The sequence below is a fragment of the Pristiophorus japonicus genome, chromosome 1, assembly GCF_044704955.1.
Source record: "Pristiophorus japonicus isolate sPriJap1 chromosome 1, sPriJap1.hap1, whole genome shotgun sequence".
NCBI classification, from domain to species: Eukaryota; Metazoa; Chordata; class Chondrichthyes; family Pristiophoridae; genus Pristiophorus; species Pristiophorus japonicus.
The window spans coordinates 505456170-505479349 of record NC_091977.1 but is presented as its reverse complement, the minus strand read 5'-3'; the positions used below and the strand labels follow the sequence as shown (position 1 = coordinate 505479349).

Sequence of the window (23180 nt, the reverse complement as noted above, 5' to 3'; positions counted from 1 at the left end):
CAGAACACTGTGACTATTAATTATGACGCAACTTGTTTTTTTTTAAATAATTGTTACTTCGGTCCATTTAAAATCACAGTGGATTTCCATTACCCTTACTTCAAAGAAATGCGACGCTAGTTGGTCTGTAAATATTTAAATTATGACTTAAATACATAAACATTACAGTTGACATTCAGGAAAAAATATAATTGGAAGGCTCACCTTTCTATTTCATTAGACAGTGAATTATTATTAGTTGGTATTGCTGAGGTCTCAGGGCACTTCATGCTATTTATTTGGACACTTGCTTTGTTCTACACACCAAGTGGCCATACTTCGTGTGTGAGACTAGACAGTGAGTGTTGGCAGTAGAGGGGTTGGGGAGACATATCACCTCCATACTCTACCTTGTCTTCACACGCAGTGCTCCCTTTCCGTCGGGGTCATTAAGTAGCAATCAGGAGTGGAAATCCTGATTTCCCATCCCTAGCCTGAGCTCATGGCCCCCGCATCTGCTTTGGTTAAGATCTCGTAAGTCAGCATAGCTTTGAGATTGCACTTCAAGTCTTCCTAGTCTTTATGGCTTTAAACCAATGCATTTAGCCACAAAATCATAGCTTATGCTTTTAACAAAATATCCATGATATATTATAAGGAAATATATTTAATGAAAGATAAGATTTTCATATCTGTAAAAGTTAAGAGTACAAAAACACCTCAGCACTCTTGAGTGTTTCTTTCCGCTGCAGTGAGTAGTACACTGTCCATTGATTGAAAACCTGATCCATGTTTATGAAAGCTGAGGGTCAATCACCTATCCTTAGATTAAAGTCCTTGACTGTGTGTTTTTTACTTTCAAGATCAGTTGTAGTAGACATTTATTCTGTATAATCAGCAAATCAATCAATGATTTGGAAATCAAATCATAGAAACATAGAAAATAGGTGCAGGAGTAGGCCATTTGGCCCTTCAAGCCTGCACCACCATTTAATAAGATCATGGCTGATCATTCCATCAGTACCCCTTTCCTGCTTTCTCTCCATACCCCTTGATCCCTTTAGCCGTAAGAGCCATATCTAACTCCCTCTTGAATATATCCAATGAACTGGCACCAACAACTCTCTGCGGCAGGGAATTCTACAGGTTAACAACTCTCTGAGTGAAAAAGTTTCTCCTCATCTCAGTCTTAAATGGCCTGCCCCTTATCCTAAGACTGTGTCCCCTGGTTCTGGACTTCCCCCAACATCGGGAACATTCTTCCCGCATCTAACCTGTCCAGCCCCGTCAGAATCTTATATGTTTCTATGAGATCCCTTCTCATCCTTCTAAACTCCAGTGTATAAAGGCCCAGTTGATCCAGTCTCTCCTCATATGTCAGTCCAGCCATTGCTGGAATCAGTCTGGTTTACCTTCGTTGCACTCCCTCAATAGCAAGAACGTCCTTCCTCGGATTAGGAGACCAAAACTGAACACAATGTTCCAGGTGAGGCCTCACCAAGGCCCTGTACAACTGCAGTAAGATTTCCCTGCTCCTATACTCAAATCCCCTAGCTATGAAGGCGAACATACCATTTGCTGCCTTCACCGCCTGCTGTACCAACTTTCAATGACTGATGAACCATGACACCCAGGTCTCGCTGCACCCCCTCTTTTCCTAATCTGCCGCCATTCAGATAATATTCTGCCTTCGTATTTTTACCCCCAAAATGGATAAACTCACATTTATCCACATTATACTTCATCTGCCATGCATTTGCCCACTTGCCTAACCTGTCCAAGTCACCCTGCAGCCTCCTAGCGTCCTCCTTACAGCTCACACTGCCATCCAGTTTAGTGTCATCTGCAAACTTGGAGATATTACACTCGATTCCATCCTCTCGATCATTAATATATATTGTAAAGAGCTGGGGTCCCAGCACTGAGCCCTGCGGCACTCCACTAGTGCCATAAATCCATCATGATTGAAACCAATATAGAGTTAGATCAACCCGAGATTAGCTACTTTATTTCTTTTTAACGTAAAGTGAAAAGGTAATTTGTAGTCCATTTTTAGGTCTATTAGAAGCTGCAGATTTTGGAATTATCCTTAACCAACCATGTTTGTGATATTCATGGCAGCATAGTTTTCATTGAAAATTGTTTTTATTGGCTTCGGAGAGATAAATAATTTTATTTTTAAATATTCGTTCCTGGGATGTGAGCATCACTGGCAAGGCCAGCATTTATTGCACATCCCTAATTGCCCTTGAGAAAGTGGTGCGGTGCTGTCTTCTTGAACCGTTACAGTTCATGTGATGAAGGTACTCCCACAGTGAGTATACCTCTTTGCAGTGGAGTGGTTTGCCAGGCCATTTCAGAGGGCAGTTAAAAGTCAACTGCATTGCTGTGGGTCTGGAGTCACATATAGGCCAGATCGGGTAAGGGCGGCAGATTTCCTTCCCTAAAGGACATTAGTGAACCAGAAGGGTTTTTATGACAATCCTTTTTAAAGAATTTTTACGAATTACACTCTATGGTCCAAATGAATGTATCTTGTGCTACTGTACTTTAAATATATTGTGATATCCCCTCTTCCAATTTCCCACCCTCCCCTTCCCCCCAATCTTCCTTTCCTGTTTAAGATGATTTGCTCGAATATGATTACATGGGCACTGATCACCCTCTGATTCATTGATAAATTAAATGGCTATTTTTCACGTGTGAACCCAGTGAGCGTCGACAGGCAATTTGACTGCAGGAAGCATCACATCTGAGACATGCTGTCCTCGCCCAACATTCACACTTGCGTACTTGTAGTAAATTAGGAATTCTGACCAATTTTTTTTCCCCTCCCTAACTCAGTCAGTTGTAGCCCCCCCGTCGCCAATCCAGCTCCAATCAGAAAATTCAGCACAGACTCAGGACCAAAATTGGAACCTTCCTAAGCTGTATGGTTTATATGACACCGATTGTCTTATCCATCTGAGTCATTGGCGAGCCAAATATATTTATAATTTACACCCACTTGTGTTGCCATGACAGAACTCCTACACAATATGCCACACCGTTGAGGTAAAGGACAATGTGTCCAGATTTGTAGGAAAGGACCCAGCTGAGATGAGGCAAACCTAGCGCTTCAGGGAAAAGCTCTGATCCTCCTGGTTAGGAGTCAAACATTTTAGTTACTGGGCCAATACCTGAGGAGCTCTTGCACTATTCCCGGGCACACTTTATTGGACTTTACTCTGAACAGGGTGTGTATGGAAAAAAATTGTTGAAACATCATGCTAACTATTGGCCACCTGGCTAATGATCCTTCATAAGTAATGTCTTAGATTATAACTTTCGTTTCTAATGTACGTTGCAGGTACATTCGGTCAGAACGGTCGGTAATTTTAATAAACTTCTGCCTGTCAATCATTTCATCAAATGCTCTCATCCTGATAGGACAAACTCAGACAAGAAATAAGGTAAGTGATTTAGTTTTAACTGAAAACTACATGTGCATGTTTTAATTGGGGGATGCATCACGATGTTTTAACCTGAACACTTTCACTCTGTTTAATTTAGAGATTCAAGATAAAATTAAGAGTTAGAGAATGGAAATCTGAGCAAATAATTGTGGTTTATTAATAATTGCAGCTGTCATCCTTGGCTCTGAGGTTTGTTGGTTCAAGACCTACTCCCGAGATTTAAGCACGTAATCAAGACTGGCACTGCAGTGCAGTACTGAGGGAGTGCTGCACTGTTGGATGTGCTGTCTTTCTGATGAGACGTTAAACCGAGACGTCTTCCCTCTCAGGCAGATATAAAAGATCCCACGGCACTATTTGAAGAAGAGCAGAGAAGTTCTCCCGATGTCTCCCAACACTTATCCCTCAATCAACATCTAAAACAGATGATCCATCCATTTATTTCATTTCTGTTGTGCAAATTGGCCTACATTACAATAGTGTCTGCACTTCTAAAAGTAATTCATTGGCTGTGAAGCACGATGGGACGTCCTGAGGTTATGAAAGGCACTATACAAATGCAAGTTCTTTCTTTAGTTCCCTTTTAAAAGAAAGGCTTCCATTTGCAAAATGCTTTATCACGACTCAGAAATATCTCAAAGCACTTGACACATACTGAATTACTTTGAAGTAGTGCAAAAACTGTCTTATGCTGGCATATGTGGAACACATTTTGCACGCAACAAGATTTCACAACAACAATTAAATAAATCATCATTAATCTTTTTACCAATGTTGCTTGTGGGAGAAATGCTCCTTTTCAAGTCATGCCATTTGGGCCTTTCACTTCTACCTGAATCAGCAGATCATGGCTTAATCTGATGTCTATTTCAAAGGACATTTGACAATATAGCAGGCCCTGGAGTGTCAGTTTAGTGAATATGTTCCAGTCCTGGATTACACCTTTCTTACTCTAAGTCAGGTGAGCCAAGCTTTTAATGCCATTGGCTTCCTTTGTTGTTTAATTTAAACTTGATGCTCCAAAAATATAACAAATATAGACTGTAAGTGTTCAGCATTGGCCAAATTCTAAAAAGATAGTTTAACGTTTTAAGTAGAGACTTTATTAGAATTGGAGACATAAAGGTATTCAAGACCCTTTTTAGGACTGGCCAAAGCACAGAAGGGGAGAGCAACATGTAAAGATCACCAATCAAACATGCAAAATCCAAGAACAAAGAGAATGTTCTATTTTTATTTCAAATTTTCAGTAATTGCAGAATTTTTCCTAGCTATTCATTAATACATATTTTGAATATGTGCATAAGAGATAACCATTTTTTAAAGTTTTCAGCCTGCATGCTATAAAGCCTGAAACAAGTATTACAGTGATTCTGGGCATGATAACCTAAATAGATTGCTTAATATAAGGTAACATAATAGGAAACTACTCCAATGTTGCAAACTTTTTTTTTAAACTTCAGTGTTAGACATATAATCAATAAAAAACACTAACAATAAATCTGAATAGAAGCTCTAAGTTTTAAACATTTGGGCCTAGACACTGGATTGATCAGGCAAAGAAAGTGGGCTGATAGATCTAATATCACATGCCGGGATCTTGCACCCGATATACAGCAGTGACATGTCCACCAATATATTGGACTGCGCTGCTTTCCTACATCCCTGCCGGCTGCCTGAAAGTACTGCTGACCCAATTAAATTGTGCAATGAAGGGTCCTGTGTCTGGAGCCTTCAGCCACGTTAGACATAAACTCGTCGGAGCTTGTGAAGCAGAAGCTCTGCCAGGTTTTCTTTCTGTTTCCACAGCGGCCTAACCAGCGATCCTTAAAGTGATGGCGGAAGAAATGCATGGGAAACTATTCTGGTTGCCACCTGATGACACAAGAAAACCCATGTCGTGTGGTCCCCTTGCCCATCAATTTAGGCGCCACGGATTTTGCCGTCTCTCGGTTTGCACCCCTAATTTCCAGGCCTCGATTTCTGCTTATTCTTCCTTCCCTGTTCTTCCATTCTCTCGTCTATCAATTATTTGACCACCTTTTTTATTTTTAACTAATGAATACTCTATATCTATCATTTGTTCAATCTTTCTTTAAGTTTTAAATACTTTTTCACCTGCTTTCTTTGGTATCTCAGATCGCACTGTCTGTCTGCCTGGGAGATGGAATTTGGATTGAAAAAATTGGCTTTGATTGCATGAAAACTAGCTCTGGAGTTCATTGTGTCAACTCATTGAGTGTTTGAATCTGGCAAGCTTTTATGAGCCAAATTGAAATTGCAATCTTCAAGAGTGAAATTGAAATTGAAGTCCCAGTAGCCCAGTTGTGCTTGGACGAGCTAACTTATACACAGCACAGTAAGGGTGATATACATATGACTTTTTTGTGAAATATATTTAAGTTATATACAAGGGATGATTCTGCACACACAAGGAACATAGGTTTGCAATCTTATCTCCATTTGATCGCGTGAATGAAGGATTGCAGCCTCAAAAGCTCAATAACCTGTCCTCTCTGCAAATATTAACTGATCTGCTGTGCAATTACGCAGTTCCTTGCTACTTAGTAGCTGATTTCACTATCGACGATTGCAATCTCACATTCCATCTTTCAAATTTCAACGGTGCTGAGGATGCTGGCACTCCTCGAGCACCCAGTCTTCAGATATGAGCAAAGATAGTGAATGTTAGCAGATTATTCGGCTGTTGCAAGTATTCTCGTGAATGAAGGATTGCACAGTAACGGTAGCCTAGTGGTGAAGTTACGGAACTGGTGATCCAGAGGCCTGGACTAATAATCCAGAGTGTGACTTCAAATTCTGAACGATAAGGGAGTCAAGGGTTATGGCGGGCAGCGAAGTGGAGTTGAGGCCAAGATCAGATCAGCCATGATTTTATTGAATGGCGGAGCAGGCTCCTATTTCTTACGTTCTTATGTTCAAATCCCACCTCTGCAGCTACGGAATTTAAATTCAGTTACATTTTTACAAAACTGAGCTAAAAAATTAGTATCAGTAATGGTGACCATGAATCTACTGGATTGTCATAAAAACCCATCTGGTTCATTAATGTCCTTTAGGGAAGGAAATCTGCCATCATTACCTGGCCTATATGTGACTCCAGACCCACAGCAATGTGATTGACTCCTAACTGCCCTCTGAAATGGCCTAGCAAGCCACTCAGTTGTAACAAATCACTACAGAAAACAATAATAAGAATAAAACCGGACGGACCACCTTAGCACCGGCTTTGGACACGACAACAGCACACCCAGCCCAGTCGACCCTGCAAAGTCCTCCTCACATCTGGGGACTTGTGCCAAAATTGGGAGAGCTGTCCCAAGTCAAGCAACAGCCTGACATAGTCATACTCGCAGAATAATACCTTTCAACCAATGTCCCGGAATCCTCCATCACCATCGCTGGGTATGTCCTGTCCCACCGGCAGGACTGACCCACCCGAGTTGGTGGCACAGTGGTATGCAGTCGGGAGTGAGTGACCCTGAGAGTCCTCAACATTGACTTCGGACCCCATGAAGTCTCATGGCTTCAGGTCTAGCATGGACAAGGAGACCTCCTGCTGATTACCATCTACCACCCTCCCTCAGCTGATGAATCAGTACTACTCCATGTTGAACACCACTTTGAAGAAGCACCGAGAGTAGCAAAGGCACAGGATGTCCTCTGGGTGGGGGACTTCAATGTCCATCATCAAGAGAGTCAAGAGTGGCTCGGTAGCACCACTACTGACCAAGCTGGCCGAATCCTGAAGGACATATATGCCAGACTGGGTCTGCAGCAGGTGAAGAGGGAACCAACATGAAGGAAAAACCTACTTGACCTCTTCCTCACTAATCTACCTGTCGCAGATACATCTGTCCATGACAGAGTTGGTAGCAGTGATCACCGCACAGTCACTGTGGAGACGAAGTTCTGTCTTCAAACTGAGGATACCCTCCATCGTGTTGTGTGGCACTACCACCATGCTAAATGGGATAGATTCAGAACAGATTTAGCAGCTCAAAACTGGGCATCCATGCGGTGCTGTGGGCCATCATCAGCAGCAGAATTGTACTCCACCACAATCTGTAACCTCATGGCTCGGCATATCCCTCACTCTACCATTACCATAAAGCCACGGGACCAACCCTGGTTCAATGAGGAGTGCAGAAGAGCATGCCAGGAGCAGCACCAGGCGTACCTAAAAATGAGTTACCAACCTGGGGAAGCTGCAACACAAGACTAAGCAGCGGAAGCAGCATGCTATAAACAGAGCTGAGAGATCCCACAATCAATGGATCAAATCAAAGCTCTGCAGTCCTGCCACATCCAGTTGTGAATGGTGGTGGACAATTAAACAACTAATGGGTGGAGGAGGCTCCATGAATATCCGCATCCTCAATGATGGCAGAGCCCACCACGGAGGTGCAAAAGACAAAGCTGAGCGTTTGCAACCATCTTTAGCCAGAAGTTCCGAGTCGATGATTCACATCGGCCTCCTCCAGAGGTCCCCACCATCACAGAAGCCAGTCTTCAACCAATTGGATTCATGCCATGTGATATCAAGAGATGGCTGAGTGCACTGGTGAGAGCAAAGGCTACGGGCCCCGACAACATCCCGGCTGTTGTGTTGACGACTTGTGCTCCAAAACTAGCTGTGCCTCCAGCCAAGCTGTTCCAGCACAGCTACAACACTGGCATCTACCCAACAATGTGGAAAACTGTCCAGGTATGCCCTGTCCACAAAAAGCAGGACAAATGCCTTCTGGCCAATTACCACCCCATCTGTGTACTCTCACTAATCAGCAAAGTGATGGAATGTGTTATCAAGGTAGGCATGCAGGTACAGCAGGCAGTGAAGAAAGCAAATGGCATCCTGGCCTTCGTAGCAAGGGGATTTAAGTATGGGAGCAGGGAGGTCTTGCTACACTTGTACAGGGCCGTGGTGAGACCACACCTTGAGTATTGTGTGCAGTTTTGGTCTCCTAATCTGAGGAAGGACGTGCTTGCCATTGAGGGTGTGCAGCGAAGGTTCACCAGACTGATTTCCAGGATGGCAGGGTTGACATGAGGAAAGACTGGATCAGCTAGACTTATATTCACTGGAATTTAGAAGAATGAGAGGGGATCTCATAGAAACATATAAAATTCTGACGGGACTGGACAGGTTAGATGCAGGAAGAATGTTCCCGATGTTGGGGAAGTCTAGAACCAGGGGACACAGTCTAAGGATAAGGGGTAAGCCATATAGGACCGAGATGAGTAGACATTTTTTCATCCAGAGAATTGTGAACCTGTGGAATTCTCTGCCACAGAAAGTTGTTGAGTCCAGTTCATTGGCCCTTACAACTAAAGGGATCAGGGGGTATGGAGAGAAGGCTGGGGTGGGGTACTGAAGTTGAATGATCAGCCATGATCATATTGAATGGCGGTGCAGGCTCGAAGGGCCGAATGGCCTGCTCCTGGACATATTTTCTATTTTCCATGTTAAAAGTGCTATCAAGCGGCACTTACTCACCAATAACTTGCTCACCGATACCTAGTTTGGATTCTGCCAAGACCATTCAGCTCCAGACCTCATTGCAGCCAAACATGGATAAAAGAGCTGAATTCCAGAGGTAGGGTGAGAGTGACTGCCCTTGACATCAAGACAGCATTTGACCGAGTGTGGCATCAAGGAGCCCGAGTAAAACTGAAGTCAATGGGAATCAGGGGGATAACTCTCCACTGGCTGGAGTCATACCTAGCACAAAGGAAGATGGTTGTGGTTGTTGGATCATCACAGCCCCAGGACATGGCTGCAGGAGTTATCAGGGTAGTGTCCTAGGCCCAGCAATCTTCAGATGCTTAATCAGTGACCTTCCCACCATCATAAGGTCAGAAATGGGGTTGTTCGCTGATGATTTCACAGTGTTTAGTTCCATTCACAACACCTCAGATAATGAAGCAGTCTATGCCCGCATGCAGCAAGACCTGGACAACATTCCAACATTGGGCTGATAGGTGGCAAGTAACATTCGCGTCACACAAGTGCCAGGCAATGACCATTTCCAACAAGCGAGAGTCTAACCATCTCCCCTTGACGTGCAATGGCATTACCATCGTCAAATCCCCCACCATCAACATCCTGGGAGGGTCACCATTGACCAGAAACTTAACTGGACCAGTCACATAAATACTGTGGCAACAAGAGCAGGTCAGAGGCTGGGTATTCTGCGGCGAGTGTCTCACCATCTGACTCCCCAAAGCCTTTCCACCATCTACAAGGCACAAGTCAGGATTGTGATGGAATAATCTCTACTTGCCTGGATGAGTGCTGCTCCAACAACACTCACGAAGCTCACCACCATCCAGGACAAAGCAGCTCACTTGATTGGCACTCCAATCACATCTACAAGATGCACTGCAGCAACTCCCCAAGCTGCCTTCAGTCGCACCTCCCAAACCCACGACCTCTACCACCTACCACAAGGGCAGCAGGTGCATGGGAAAACCATCACCTGAAAGTTCCCCTCCAAGTTACACTCCTTCCTGACTTGGAAATATATCGCTGTTCCTTCACCGTCACTGGGTCAAAATCCTGGAATTCCTTCCGTAACAGCATTGTGGGAGTTCTTTCACCACAAGGACTGCAGCGGTTCAAGAAAATGACTCACCTTCTCGAGGGCAATTAGGGATGAGCAATAAATGCTGGCCTTGCCAGCGACGCCCACATCCCGGAGCAAATTTAAAAAAAAAGTATTGCCGTCACCTAATACCCGCGTGTGCATGTTTTCCAGCAGAGGCCCTGTGAATGAAAGAAAGGGAGAAAGAAATTGCACTTAGAAAGTACCTTTCACAACCTCAGGACTTCCACAAATTCTTTACGACCAATGAAATACTTTTTGAACTCCAGTCACTATTGGAATGCAGGGAACCTTGGTAACCAATGAGATGAATGAGCAATTAAACTGTTTTAGTTGGTTAAATGATAACTATTGTTCAGAACACCAGGAGAGCTTCCCTGCTTCTCTGTGAATACTACATTGGGATCTTTTACATCCACCTGAGAGGGTAGAGAAGTGCTAATTCGAAAGGTAGCGCCTCGAATAATGCAGTGCACTCTCAGTGCTGCACTAAAGTGTCAGCCTTGATTATGTGCTTAAGGCTCTAGAGTGACCTTCTGACTCAGAGGTGAGGTTGCTACTGAGCCAAGGCTGACACCTGTGGTCAATAGTAGCAGCCACTGCTGTCCAAGGTGAGATCAGCTAACGTAGCACAAAATGTGACTTGTACCCACCCTTTTCTGGCTTTTATGGCCGAGTATCACTCGGGGGTATACTTATCTGCTGGGCTTTTGGGAAAATTTTTAAACCTGACATTTCAATGTCTATGAAGGGAAGAATGATAATGCACTTGCAAGGACTGAGTTATTGTAAGATTGGTATTGGTGATGTTAAAATATGGCTACCATATTGAATAGAACAGTTGTAATTATATCCTGATAATCTCGAATCATGTTAATTGAGATATCAGATGGGTTAAGAGGATCAGAGGATATTACATACGCTTTACTTGGACAGAAAAGCTTTTATTTCCCCAAAGCGATTTCATGAGCAATGGGTTTCTGCTGCACATCTTTGAAATTTTAGATTCAATTTTCAATCTGGAAATGCCATACAGAAAAATCCAGGGTACAGTCAGCAAGCCATGTCCCTTTCGCTCCCATTTTACAGACTACTTGCTCCATTTCCATGCCCCATAATTGTAAAACCCTGATCCAGTTGCTCACTGTTGCCCAAATAATCCAGTTTCCAATGCCGAAAGCACTGACTGGGACTAATCAACTGCCAATTTCACCTTGAGACAGCTGATTTTTTGTGAATGAGTGATTTAAGTTGGTTATGGTACAAAGCCAACTGGCCAAAGTTGTCTGCAATTCAGAATGCCTCAGCCAAGAATAATATTTCTTTGCAAATTAATGATGTGTTTGTCAGGATTCAGCTGTGTAAGCAGACCTTTACCGAGTTCTAAATGTATTCTGATTTAGTACTGCTAAAATTACTGCTGATGAATGAAAGTCTGATTTGAAGCACTTGTGTGCAACAGGACTCAGCTCTGCAACACTCGTCATTTTTGTATTTCACTCCCTCCATTCACCCCCCCACCCATCTCATTTTAATTCTCTTGCTAATTTCTATGTTTCACACCAGTATTCACATCATTATTCCGGATTTTTTTGTCCCATTTTCCACAGAAAGGATTTCTTTTAACGATTGGAGGGCTGAAATTGCCCCACGCTAGATTTGCAGCGCATAATTTGAATTAGTGATTCGTTTTTGCGCCGGTGTGGGAAATACCAGAGCCGACGCGGATTTGCCCGCTTGGAGGAAACAAAATGGTGGGTCGGTAACGGTGCATTCTTGTGGCGCTCCCGGGGGTCTCGCAGCGTGTGACGCTCAGCGCCCACTACTCACAACAATGCACTGCTGATGATGTCAGTGCGTTGCTGACACACTGCATCGCAACATCCCTCCCCTTCTCTTAAACGGGAGGGCCGCTGCGATCTGAGCAGCACCTTCTGTGCCCCGCCCACTGGGCCACCAGGGAGGGTGTCGGCCGGACCAGTGGCCTGGCACCCAAGAGGAGATGCTGGACTGCCTGTTGGTCGAGCCAGCAGCCGCCATTGTCGGGCCGACTGAAAAGGCCGGCGCGGGGCGATAAAGGGTTGTGGCGCACGGCGATGACATTATCGCGGGGTGCAGCGCAAAGCCCTTTTCGCCCGCTGACCACGGGGGCAATTCAGTGTGTAGCGCGCGGGTGAAAACCCTTTAGCGCATCCTTATCGCTGGCCGCCAGCGCCAACTGGCCCTGCGCAAAGGTGCAATTTCGGCCCCTGTGTTTTAAAAGAAAGTATTAACAACATCAAGATGTTGCATATGCTGATGAAAATTGTTTTCCTGGAAGACTGTCAGCAACAAGCAATTTGTTAAGTCTGTCTCAATCATCAATAAACACGTCACACACATTGTATTCGGAGATCCCTTGTCCCGGGTGCTCGCCAGAGATCGGCTGGAATAGGCGCTCCTCTTTGGTTGTGAATAGGGAGAGATTAAAAACAGAGACATGGGCAGCCAGTCAAGTCCAGCCAAGATTGTGAAGTTAGTCAGACTTAAACAGAAAAATGCAAGGGCAATCTTTGACCAGGCTTGGAAGCAGTATTTAGGTGGGTAGTTTAATCATATTACTTGGTTTGACAAACAACTGACGTGAGGAAGCATAGCATGTTTATTATTTTGTTTTCTCAGTTAACCTTCAAAAAGATTGAAGAAGCACACAAATATCCATTTCAGATCCCAAGGGAATAATATTGTTGCACCCGAAGGTTATGCTATCGTTATAGTTAGATAGTGAAGTGTGGGGGCAACCCTAAATGTAAGAAGCACCAATCACTTATGGGAGTGACCATAAGGGAAAATCTGAGGCATCACCTTAAACTTGTAATACAGGTTTTTTGCTATTGCTGTGGTGTCATCGAGTGGAAGGAGGTTCTTGATTTAATTCAATCTGTTCGGCAACCTCTAGAAAAATGCCTTTCTTTTGTTTTTTTTGCTTCCCACCCCGATGATCTGGTGGAAATTAGGAACTGACAATGTGGGAAATTTGCAGGGACAGATTTGCCTCAGTCCTCTGCAGGAGCAATGCAGTTGGGACATCAATACCTTGTGTCAACAGGTCGATTGTCGAGATCATTTAAAAAAAAAAATCACAGGTTGCCTCACTTAAGAGCAATTTCACTGCTCAACCAATTGTAATGAATTAGCATTATTTCAATAAATCCAGAACCTTACAAAAGTCAAGCCCGTCAAAAGCAATTCAATCTTATGGTAATTCCTATTTGTAATAAAGGACATTTTATAATTGAGGTTTTTTTTGATGACAGGTTTGAAATTCCTGCATTTAAATGATCCAGTCAGCTAATCTACATTGTAGCTGTGAAACTGTTCAAAGGAATAATTGCTCTGAATGTTTCTGTAGACTGGCATAGCTGCCGCCATTTCCAGCACCCTCGGAGTCGGCACCTGCTAACCGGAGAGATTGCTGTACACAGTGCTCCATTGAAAAGAATTAACTCTTATTATCACACAGCTGCAAAATGACATTGATCAAATGCATGTAGTCCTTGTGCATTGGCAGCTTTGCCGCCAAGGTCTTTGACATTTTTTTAAAACAACCAATTCACTGCATTAGTTGATGTGTTGGCAGAGAGTGTGACTTAAACTCTGTTGTGCCGACAAGAGTGGGAAATATTGAAAGCTAATGTTGATTTAAAACAACAAAGTGCAAATGGGGTCAGTGTGGCAATCTGTTTCTACCTCGCATGAGGTAAGCTGCTTTCGAATACTTCCGGTTTAGTTCTCAGAGTTTTAAGGAGAATCAGGTTTCAAAATATCTCTTTAAAAGCAATTCAATTCTAGTGTTTGACATATTATCAATATATACCAAAATAAAAATCACCCTTGTAATGCTTTGTTGGGAATTGAATAGCAATCAGTGCTTTCTGTACATCGGGAGTGTTAATAGGAACACATCCTGTACCATGGGATTTAGTGGGAAATGAGTCGTGAACAGATTCAGTATGAGGACTCAGCCAAGAGCAGATTCTTCAGTTTCAGGGTTTAAGTAGGAACAATGCAGTGAGAGATATTCTGTATAAAGGTTTTGTTAGGAATTGAGCAGTGAGCACATCCTTCTTCATGGAAGGCTTTATTAGGGACGTAGCAAAGAGCAGATCCTTCTTTATGTAGGGCTTGAATAGGGGCTGCATAATAATGTGTATGCGAGGCATCATTGGGAATTAGCCAGTCAACAGATCTTTCTGCATGGAGGGCTTCGTGGGGACAAAGCAAAGAGCAGATTCTTCTGTGTGGAATTTTACGCCGGGCTACAGAGTGACCGGATACTCTGTATAGAGCGCTTTAGTGGGAAGTTGCAATGACACATCCTGTACCATGGAATTTAGTGGGAAATGAGTAGTGAACAGATATGAAATTGGCTAAGTGACAGGAAACAGAGTAGTAGTGAACGGCTGTTTTTTGGACTGGAGGAAGGTATACAGTGATGTTCCCTAGGGGTCGGTACCAGGACCACTGTTTTTCTTTATATATATATATTCATAATTTAGACTTGGGTGTACAGGGCACAATTTCAAAATTTTCAGTTGACACAAAACTTGGAATTAATTGAACAGTGAGGGAAATAGTGATAGACTTCAAGAAGACATAGACAGACTGATGGAATAGGCAGACATGTGACAGATGAAACTTAACGCAGAAAAGTGCGAAGTGATACATTTTGGTAGGAAGAACAAACAGAGGCAATATAAGCTAAAGGGTAAAATTCTAAAGGGGGTGCAGGAACAGAGAGATCTGGGAGTATATGTGCACAAATCATTGAAGATGGCAGGAAAGATTGAGAAAGCAGTTAAAAAAACATATGGGATCCTGGGCTTCATAAACAGAGGCATAGAGTAAAAAAAGCAAGAAAGTTATGATGAACGTTTATAAAACACTGGTTCGGCCTCAACTGGAGTATTGTGTCCAATTTTGGGCGCGGCACTTTAGGAACAATGTGAAGGTCCTGTATGCAGAAAAGATTTATAAGAATGGTTCCAGGGATGAGGGACTTCAGTTACATGGATAGACTGGAGAAGCTGGGATTGTTATACTTGGAGCAGAGAAGCTTGAGAGGAGATTTGATAGAGGTGTTCTAAATCATGAAGGGTCTAGACAGAGTAGAAAGAGAGAAACTGTTGCCATTGGCAGAGGGTCGAGAACCAGAGGACACGGATTTAAGGTGATTGGCAGAAGATCCAAAGGCGACATGTGGAAAAACATTTTGACGCGGCGAGTGGTTAGGATCTGGAATTCACTGCATGTAAGGGTGGTGGAGGCAGATTCAATTGTGGCTTTCAAAAGGGAATTGGATAAGTACCTGAAGGAAAAAAAATTGCGGGGGGAAGAACGGGGGAGTGAGACTAGCTGAAGTGCTTCTGCAGAGAGCCGGCACAGGCTCGACGGGCCAAATGGTCTCCTTCTCTGCTGTAACTATTCTATGATTTAACTGTCAGTCGATCTTTCTGTAATTGGGCTTCGATGGAGGCTGATTGGTCCTTCTGCAGGTGAGGCTTTGGTGGGGATTGACAATGAGCCAATCCTTTTGTAGGTGTGACTTTAGTGGGGACTGCACAGTGAGCAGATCCTTCTGGAGGAGAGGTTCGTAAGGCAAATATTTCTGTGATTTAAAAAAAACTTAATACTGTAGTTTTATTAAATAATTTAAAATGCAGTAATTGTACAGCAGGTTAATTGGCAAAGTCAGGGCTAACTTTCGAAGTGTTAACGTCATTGGTACACAGTGATTTTATTGCTTCAGTTAAGGAGCTTACTAGTCAATGCTTCTTTACTTTTTTTGACAGGTGATCTGTACCCTTGTGGCAGCGTTTCTGCATTTCTTCTTCCTGTCGTCATTCTGCTGGGTGCTGACAGAGGCCTGGCAGTCATACATGGCTGTCACAGGAAGATTGCGAAATCGAATCATTCGGAAACGTTTTCTTTGTCTTGGATGGGGTTAGTAGATAGCATTTTTTATGTCCGATAGCCATGGAAAATATTGCTAATTTTATTATCAGTTTACAACTCCACTTCTATTTTGCCTTGACAACCCCATCCTTTCCATCCTGTCCTTTCCTGTGAAGCTCCTTGGTACGTTTTACTACTGTTGTAGGATGGTAAAGTTAATGTGGTCATAGTATATATTGGCTTCATGGGTTTTTTGCTAAATAATTCATAGCAACAGATTGCTATTAAGAACTAGTTGGTTAATTAACAATCACACTACACATTACTAGTTCACCCACTAGGCTCACAACTACAAGCCTCATCGTGGATGACCTAGACCCAACTGACCGGGGTTTTATTGAGTCTTGTGAACATCACGTGACTGGCTAAGACACTCACAATGCAACAGCTCTACAACTATTTTTGTAAAACAGTAAATCAAATGCCCCCCTACTAGTTTGCCTCCCTTGGACTTAAGGGCATACAATGTGGCCAAGACTAGTGGGAGGCCAGAGGATTGGGAAACTGTTAAAAGCCAGCAAAGAACGACTAAAAAATAATAAAGTGAGGGAAGATAGATTATGAAAGTAAATTAGCATGAAATATAAAAACAGATAGTAAGAGTTTCTACAGGTACCTAAAAAGGAAAAGATTGGCTAAAGTAAATTACAAGAACTACATATATATATACACACACACACACACGTTTACACTATAGGTCTTAGTCCACTCTCTCCACTGTCACCATCTCTCAAGTAAATTAAAATAATACTAGAGGGGCATTAGAACTGACAAATTAACAAATTAAACTTTGGGACGAAAACCAACCAAATTAAAATTTGGCTGCCGGGGGTGATGATGCACGCCAGTCCCTCCGGTGCTCACCTCTCGTGGAAGACCGCGAGCGTACCAGTGGAGCGATAGCTCTGCAAACCTGTGAGCATGCTCCGGTGTGTATATTACAATCATCTTCACATTTTCTGTTTAATTCATCGGTAGACATAGTTGAGCAGTGTAGAGTAGATTGTCTCACTACCGGTATCGCCTCAGAAGATGTCACAAGTTCCCAAGATAACTGTGGATAAGGATAACCTTCCACAGTTAGCTTATATTTCTTTAAAAAAATTGACACTCCATCATTGCAGAATAATTCTAAGGCTGTTGTCTCCATCTGGAAAAGTTCATGAGAATTATGGAAATAAGAGAGTAAGCATGAGACAGTAGATGTTAGCTTTTCTGGCGTTGTGCACCTGCTCGATATGGGCTAGTTATGGCATTGAACATTATTTATAGATATATTGTCAGGATGAAAACATCAATTGGTCAGTAAAATATAAACTGAAGGGTGACATGATAAAGGGGTTGCAGGGCAGGTTGAGAAAGCGTTTAAAAAAGCATACGGAATCCTGACCTTCATAAATAGAGGCATCGAGTACGAAAGTAAGGAAGTCACGATGCACATTTATAAAACACTGGTTCGGCCTCAACAGAAGTATAGTGTCCAATTCTGAGCACCGCACTTTAGGAAAGATGCGAAGGCCTTAGAGAGGGTGCAGAAAAGATTTATGAGAGTAATCCAAGGATGAGGGACTTCAGTTACGTGGATAGACTGGAGAAGCTGGGGCAGTTCTCCTTAGAGCAGAGAAGGTTGAGAGGAGATTTGATAGAGGTGTTCAAAATTATGGGTCTAGACAGAATAGATAGAGAGAAGCTGTTCCCATTGCCAGAAGGGTCAAGAACCAGAGGACACAGATTTAAGGTGATTGGCAGAAGAACCAAAGGCAGCATGAGGAAAAACCTTTATACGCAGCGAGTGGTTGAGATCTGGAATTCACTGCCTGAGAGGGTGGTGGAGACAGACTCAATCGTGGCTTTGAAAAGGAAATTGGATAAGTACCTGAAGGGAAAAAAAAGGGCAGGGGAGTGGGACTAGCTAAAGTGCTGCAACCGTTCTATGATTCTAATATCAGACAGAAGCTAATTAATCTTCATCGGTTTAAAACTGGTTGATTTAAAACAAATTGTTGACTCCTTGTAAATTTAGCTATTGTATTTCTTCAACCTTGACAGTAGGAATTACAGGGAGAGCAGTTCTGAACAGATTTATCTTTCGATCTTTCCTTTTGGGGAAGTACCTGTCTGCCACTTAGTCCCCGCCACGAATGTTACAGCAGAGATTAGAGAAAGTGTGTGAAATACAATCCTCTATCTTACCACCCTGTGGGACAGTCCATTGGAGCCACACCTCAGCTCTTGAGATGTGTAATTTTGGAAATTATTTTTATTTTAGTTACTTCTGGGTTCTGTGCCAAATTAGCAGTTGGGAGCTTATGCTGTGATATTAAAAGGAGGACGTTAAAGGCATTCATAATGCCATTTCTGGCACTTTATGAAGAAATACCATGTATTGATTTCATGGAAACTCTACATCCAATATATAATAATCTATACTTTAGACCTCAGTTTTCATTTAGCTTTAATGGCAATATTCCTAGTCGAGAGGGTAGAGAGGAAGCTCTACAGTTGGCCTTAGAAGGTTTGTAGAATAGGTCACTTGCCGTACAATAGTTCACTGTCTGGTTTTGAGAGGAACAGCTGATTTTCACTCGACTCTGCTAACATTCAAACTTAGATCATCCATCCTTTCGTTAATGGTGCAGCTCCAACAACACTCAAGCATTTCTACACTATCCAGGACAAAGCAGTTCACTTTATTGGCTTAGACGTTCACTCTCCACCATCGGTGCACCATGGCTGCAGTGTATGAAGCTCTGTGGGCCATCAGCAGCAGCAGAATTGTATTCCTCCACAATCGGTAACCTCATGGCCCGGCATATCCCTCACTCTCTCATTACCATCAAGGCAGGCAACCAACCCTACTGCAGTGTATACTATCTGCACGCACCATCTTGACTTTGACAAATTTTTTCGTGGGGGTATGGTAACATAGTGTTTATGATACTGGGCTAGTAATCCAGAGGGCTGGATGAATGATCCAGAGATGTGAGTTCAGATCCCACCATGGCAGCTGGGGAATTTAAATTCAGTTATTTTCATTCGTTCCTGGGATGTGGGCGTCGCTGGGAAGGCCAGCATTTATTGTGGATCCCTAATTGCCCTTGAGTGAATTGCTAAGCCATTTCAGAGGGCTTTTTATTCCAGATTTATTTAATGAACTAAATTTAAATTCCCCAGCTGCCATGGTGGGATTTGAACTCAGGTCTCTGGATCATTCATTCAGCCCTCTGGATTACTAGTCCAGTAAAATAACCCTATAAAGAAGCAAAATACTGCAGCTGCTGGAATCTGAAATAAAAACAGAAAATGCTGGAAATCTCAGCAGGGCAGGCAGCATCTGTGGAGAGAAAAACAGAGTTAACATTTCAGGTTGATGACCCGTCTTCAGAACTGGCAAATGTTCGAAAAGAACAAATTCTTAAGGAGCACTGAAAGGGGGAGGAGAAGAATGAACAAAAAGGAACGTCTGTGATAGGTTGGAAGACAGGGGAGATTAGAGAGACAAAAGGAATAATGGGCTGACTTGAAATGGTAACGGCAGAAGTTAGAAAAAGGTTAGTTTAGCTAGGGTGTAAATGGCGGAATAATTACCAGCTGCCGTTGCAGAGAGAAAAAAATACATAAGATTTTGGGGGGTGCGGGGGGAGGGAGACAAAGATGGGCAGAAGTTATGCTCTGAAATTGTTGAGTTCAGAAGGCTGTAAAGTGCCTAAACGAAAGATGAGGTGCTGTTCCTCAAGCTTGGGTTGAGTTTCATTGGAACAGTGTAGGAGGACGGAGATGTCAGAGTGGAGTGGAGCCGGGTATTAAAGTGACAGGCAACTGGAAGCTCAGGGTCACGCTTAGGGACTGAACTTAAACCCTATGCTAGTATCAGTAATGTTGACCTTGAAACGACAGGATTGTCATAAAAACCCATCTGGTTGAGTAATGTCTTTTAGGGAAGGATATCTGCCATCCTTACCTGGCCTAGCCTATGTGTGAGTCTAGGCCCACTGCCCTCTGAAATGGCCGAGTAAGCCACTCTCAATTGTACCAAACCACTACGAAAAAACAAAATAAGAACCGCCTGGCATTGACTGAGGCACCGACTTCGAACATGACAAAGCACACCCAGTCGACCCTGCAAAGTCCTCCTTACTAACATCAACAGATGGTGATGGTGGAGCCTGGGAAATTTCAGTCAATGTCCCAGACTTCTCCATCACCATCCGTAGGTAGGACAGGGCATACCCACCACAGGTGGTGGCACAACACGACATAGTCATACTCACAGAAACAGCCAATTTGAGCCAATCTCTCAGACGCCTCCATCACCATCTGTAGGCAGGACAGTTCGGAGCGAGTGGCCTTGGAATACTCAACATTGACTCTGGACCCCATGAAGTCTCATGGCTTCAGGTCAAGCACGAGCTCGGCAAGGCTGCTGATTATCACCTACTGCCTTCCCTCAGCTGATGACTCCTCCATGTTGAACACCACTTTGAAGAAGACTGAGGGTAGCAAGGGCACAGAATGCAAGGCTTCAATGTCCATCACCAAGAGTGGCTCAGTAGCATCACTACTGACTGAACTGGCCAAGCCCTGAAGGACATTGGCTGCCACACTGAGCCTCCAGCATGTGGCGAGGGAACCAACACAAGGGAAAAACCTACTTGCCCTCGTTTTCACCAATCTACCTGTCATAGATGCATTTGTCCATGACAGTAGTGGGAGAGTGACCACCACCCAGTGCTAGTTGAGACGAAGTCCCATCTTCACACTGAGGCCACCCTGCATTGCATTGTGTGGTGCTACCACTGTGCTAAATGGGATAGCTTCAGAACAGATCTAGCAGCTCAAAACTGGGCATCCATGAAGCGCTGTGAGCCATCAGCAGAAGCAGAACTGTATTCCACCACAATCTATAACTTCATGGCCTGGCATATCCCTCACTCTACCATTACCACCAACCCTGGTTCAATGAGGAGTGTAGAAGAGCAAGCCAGGAGCAGCACCATGTGTACCTAAATATGAGGTGCCAGCCTGGGAAAGCTGCAACACAGGACTATGTGCATGCTAAACAATGGAAGCAACATGTTATAGACAGAGCCAAGAGATCCCATAACTAACGGATCAGATCAAAGCTCTGCAGTCCTGCTACATCCAGTCGTGAATGGCCGTGGACAGTTAAACAACTAACGGGTGGAGGAGGCTCCATGAACATCCCCATCCTCAATGATGGCAAAGCACAAAAGACAAGGCTGAAACATTTGCAACCATCTTCAGCCAGAAGTGCTGCGTGGATGATCCATATTGGCCTCCTCCTGAGGCCCCAATCATCAGAGAAGCCACTCTTCAAACAATTTGATACACTCCACGTGATACCAAGAAATGGCTGAACACATTGGATACAGCCAAGGCTATTTGCCAACAACATCCTGGGTGTCGTGCTGAAGATTCGTGCTTCAGAACTAGCCGCGCCTCTAGCCAAGCTGTTCCAATAAAGCTACAACACTGGCATCTACCCGACAATGTGGAAAACTGTTCTGGTATGTCCCGTCCACAAAATGCAGGACAAATCCAATCTGGCCAATTACCGCGCCATCATTCTACTCTCAATCATCAGCAAAGTGATGGAATGTGTTATCGATAGTGCTATCAAGCAGCACTTACTCACCAATAACCTGCTCACCGATACCCAGTTTGGATTCTGACAGGACCACTCAGCTCCAGACCTCATTACAGCCAAACATGGATAAAAGAGCTGAATACCAGAGGTGAGGTGAGAGTGACTGCTGTTGAAATCAACCAGCATTTGACAAAGTGTGGCATTAAAGAGCCCTAATAAAATTGAAGTTAATGGGAATCAGGGAAAACTCTCTACTAGCACAAACCAAGATGGTTGTGATTGTTGGAGACCAAGCATCCCAGCCCCAGGACATTTCCGCAGGAGTTCCTCAGGACAGTGTCCCAGGCCCAACTATCTTCAGCTGCTTCATCAATGGCCTTCCCTCAATCATAAGGTCAGAAATGGGGATGTTCGCTGATGATTGCACAGTGTTCAGTTCCATTTGTAACTCCTCAGATAATGAAGCAACCAGTGCCCACATGCAGCAAGGCCTGGACGACATTCAAACTTGAGCTGACAAGTGGAAGGTAACATTCGCGTCACAAAAGTGCCAGGAAATGACTATTTCCAACAAGAGAGTCTAACCACCGCCCCTTGACATTCAACGGCATTACCATTGCCGAATCCCCCATCATCAACATTCTGGGGATCACTATTGACCAGAAATTCAACTGGACCAGCCACATAAATATTGTGGCTGCAAGAGCAGTCAGAGGCTGGGTATTCTGTGGCGAGTGTCTTACCTCCTGATTCCCCAAAGCCTTTCCATCATCTACAAGGCATAAGTCAAGAATGTAATCAAGTACTCTCCACTTGCCTGGATGATTGCAGTTCCAACAACACTCGAGAGGCTCGACACCATCCAGGACGAAGCAGTCCGGTTAATTGGCACCCCATCCATCACCTTAAACATTCACTCCCTCCACCACCGGCGTACCATGGCTGCAGTGTCTACCATCTACAAGTTGCACTGCAGCAACTCACCTAGGCTTCATCAACAGCACCTCCCAAACCCGCAACCTCTACCACCTAGAAGGACAGGGCAACAGGCACCTGGGAACACCATCACCTGCATGTTCCCCTCGCACACCATCCTGACTTGGAAATATATCACCATTCCTTCGTTGTCGCTGGGCGGAAATCCTGGAACTTCCCCTCCCCCCCCCTCCTTCTAACAGCACTGTAGGAGTACCTTCACCAAGGACTACAGCGGTTCAAGAAGGTGGCTCACCACTGTCTCAAGGGCAATAAATGCAGGCCTTGCCAGTGACACTCACATCCCATGAACTAACAAAAAAATATTAATCGTCACTGGGTTAAAATCCTGGTACTCTTTACCTAACAACATTGTGAGAGCACCTTCACCACACGGACTGCAGTGGTTCAAGAAGAAAGCCCATCACTAATTTCTCGAGGTTAACTAGGGATGGACAATAAATGCTGGTCGTAACAGTGACATCTACATCCTGAGAATGAATAAATAATGAATCAAATGTGAAGAACCCCTCTGATAATCCG

General features: G+C 43.8%; 1 protein-coding gene across 1 annotated transcript in view; it reads left to right on the top strand.

Moving 5' to 3' along the window:
• adgrb1a (adhesion G protein-coupled receptor B1a) overlaps nt 1-23180 on the top strand; it is a 691398-nt gene that overhangs the window by 534797 nt on the left and 133421 nt on the right. The window contains exons 20-21 of the mRNA XM_070888471.1: nt 3329-3431; nt 15892-16042. Coding sequence (XP_070744572.1) covers nt 3329-3431; nt 15892-16042 — 254 coding nt within the window. The remainder of the gene's footprint in view (nt 1-3328; nt 3432-15891; nt 16043-23180) is intronic.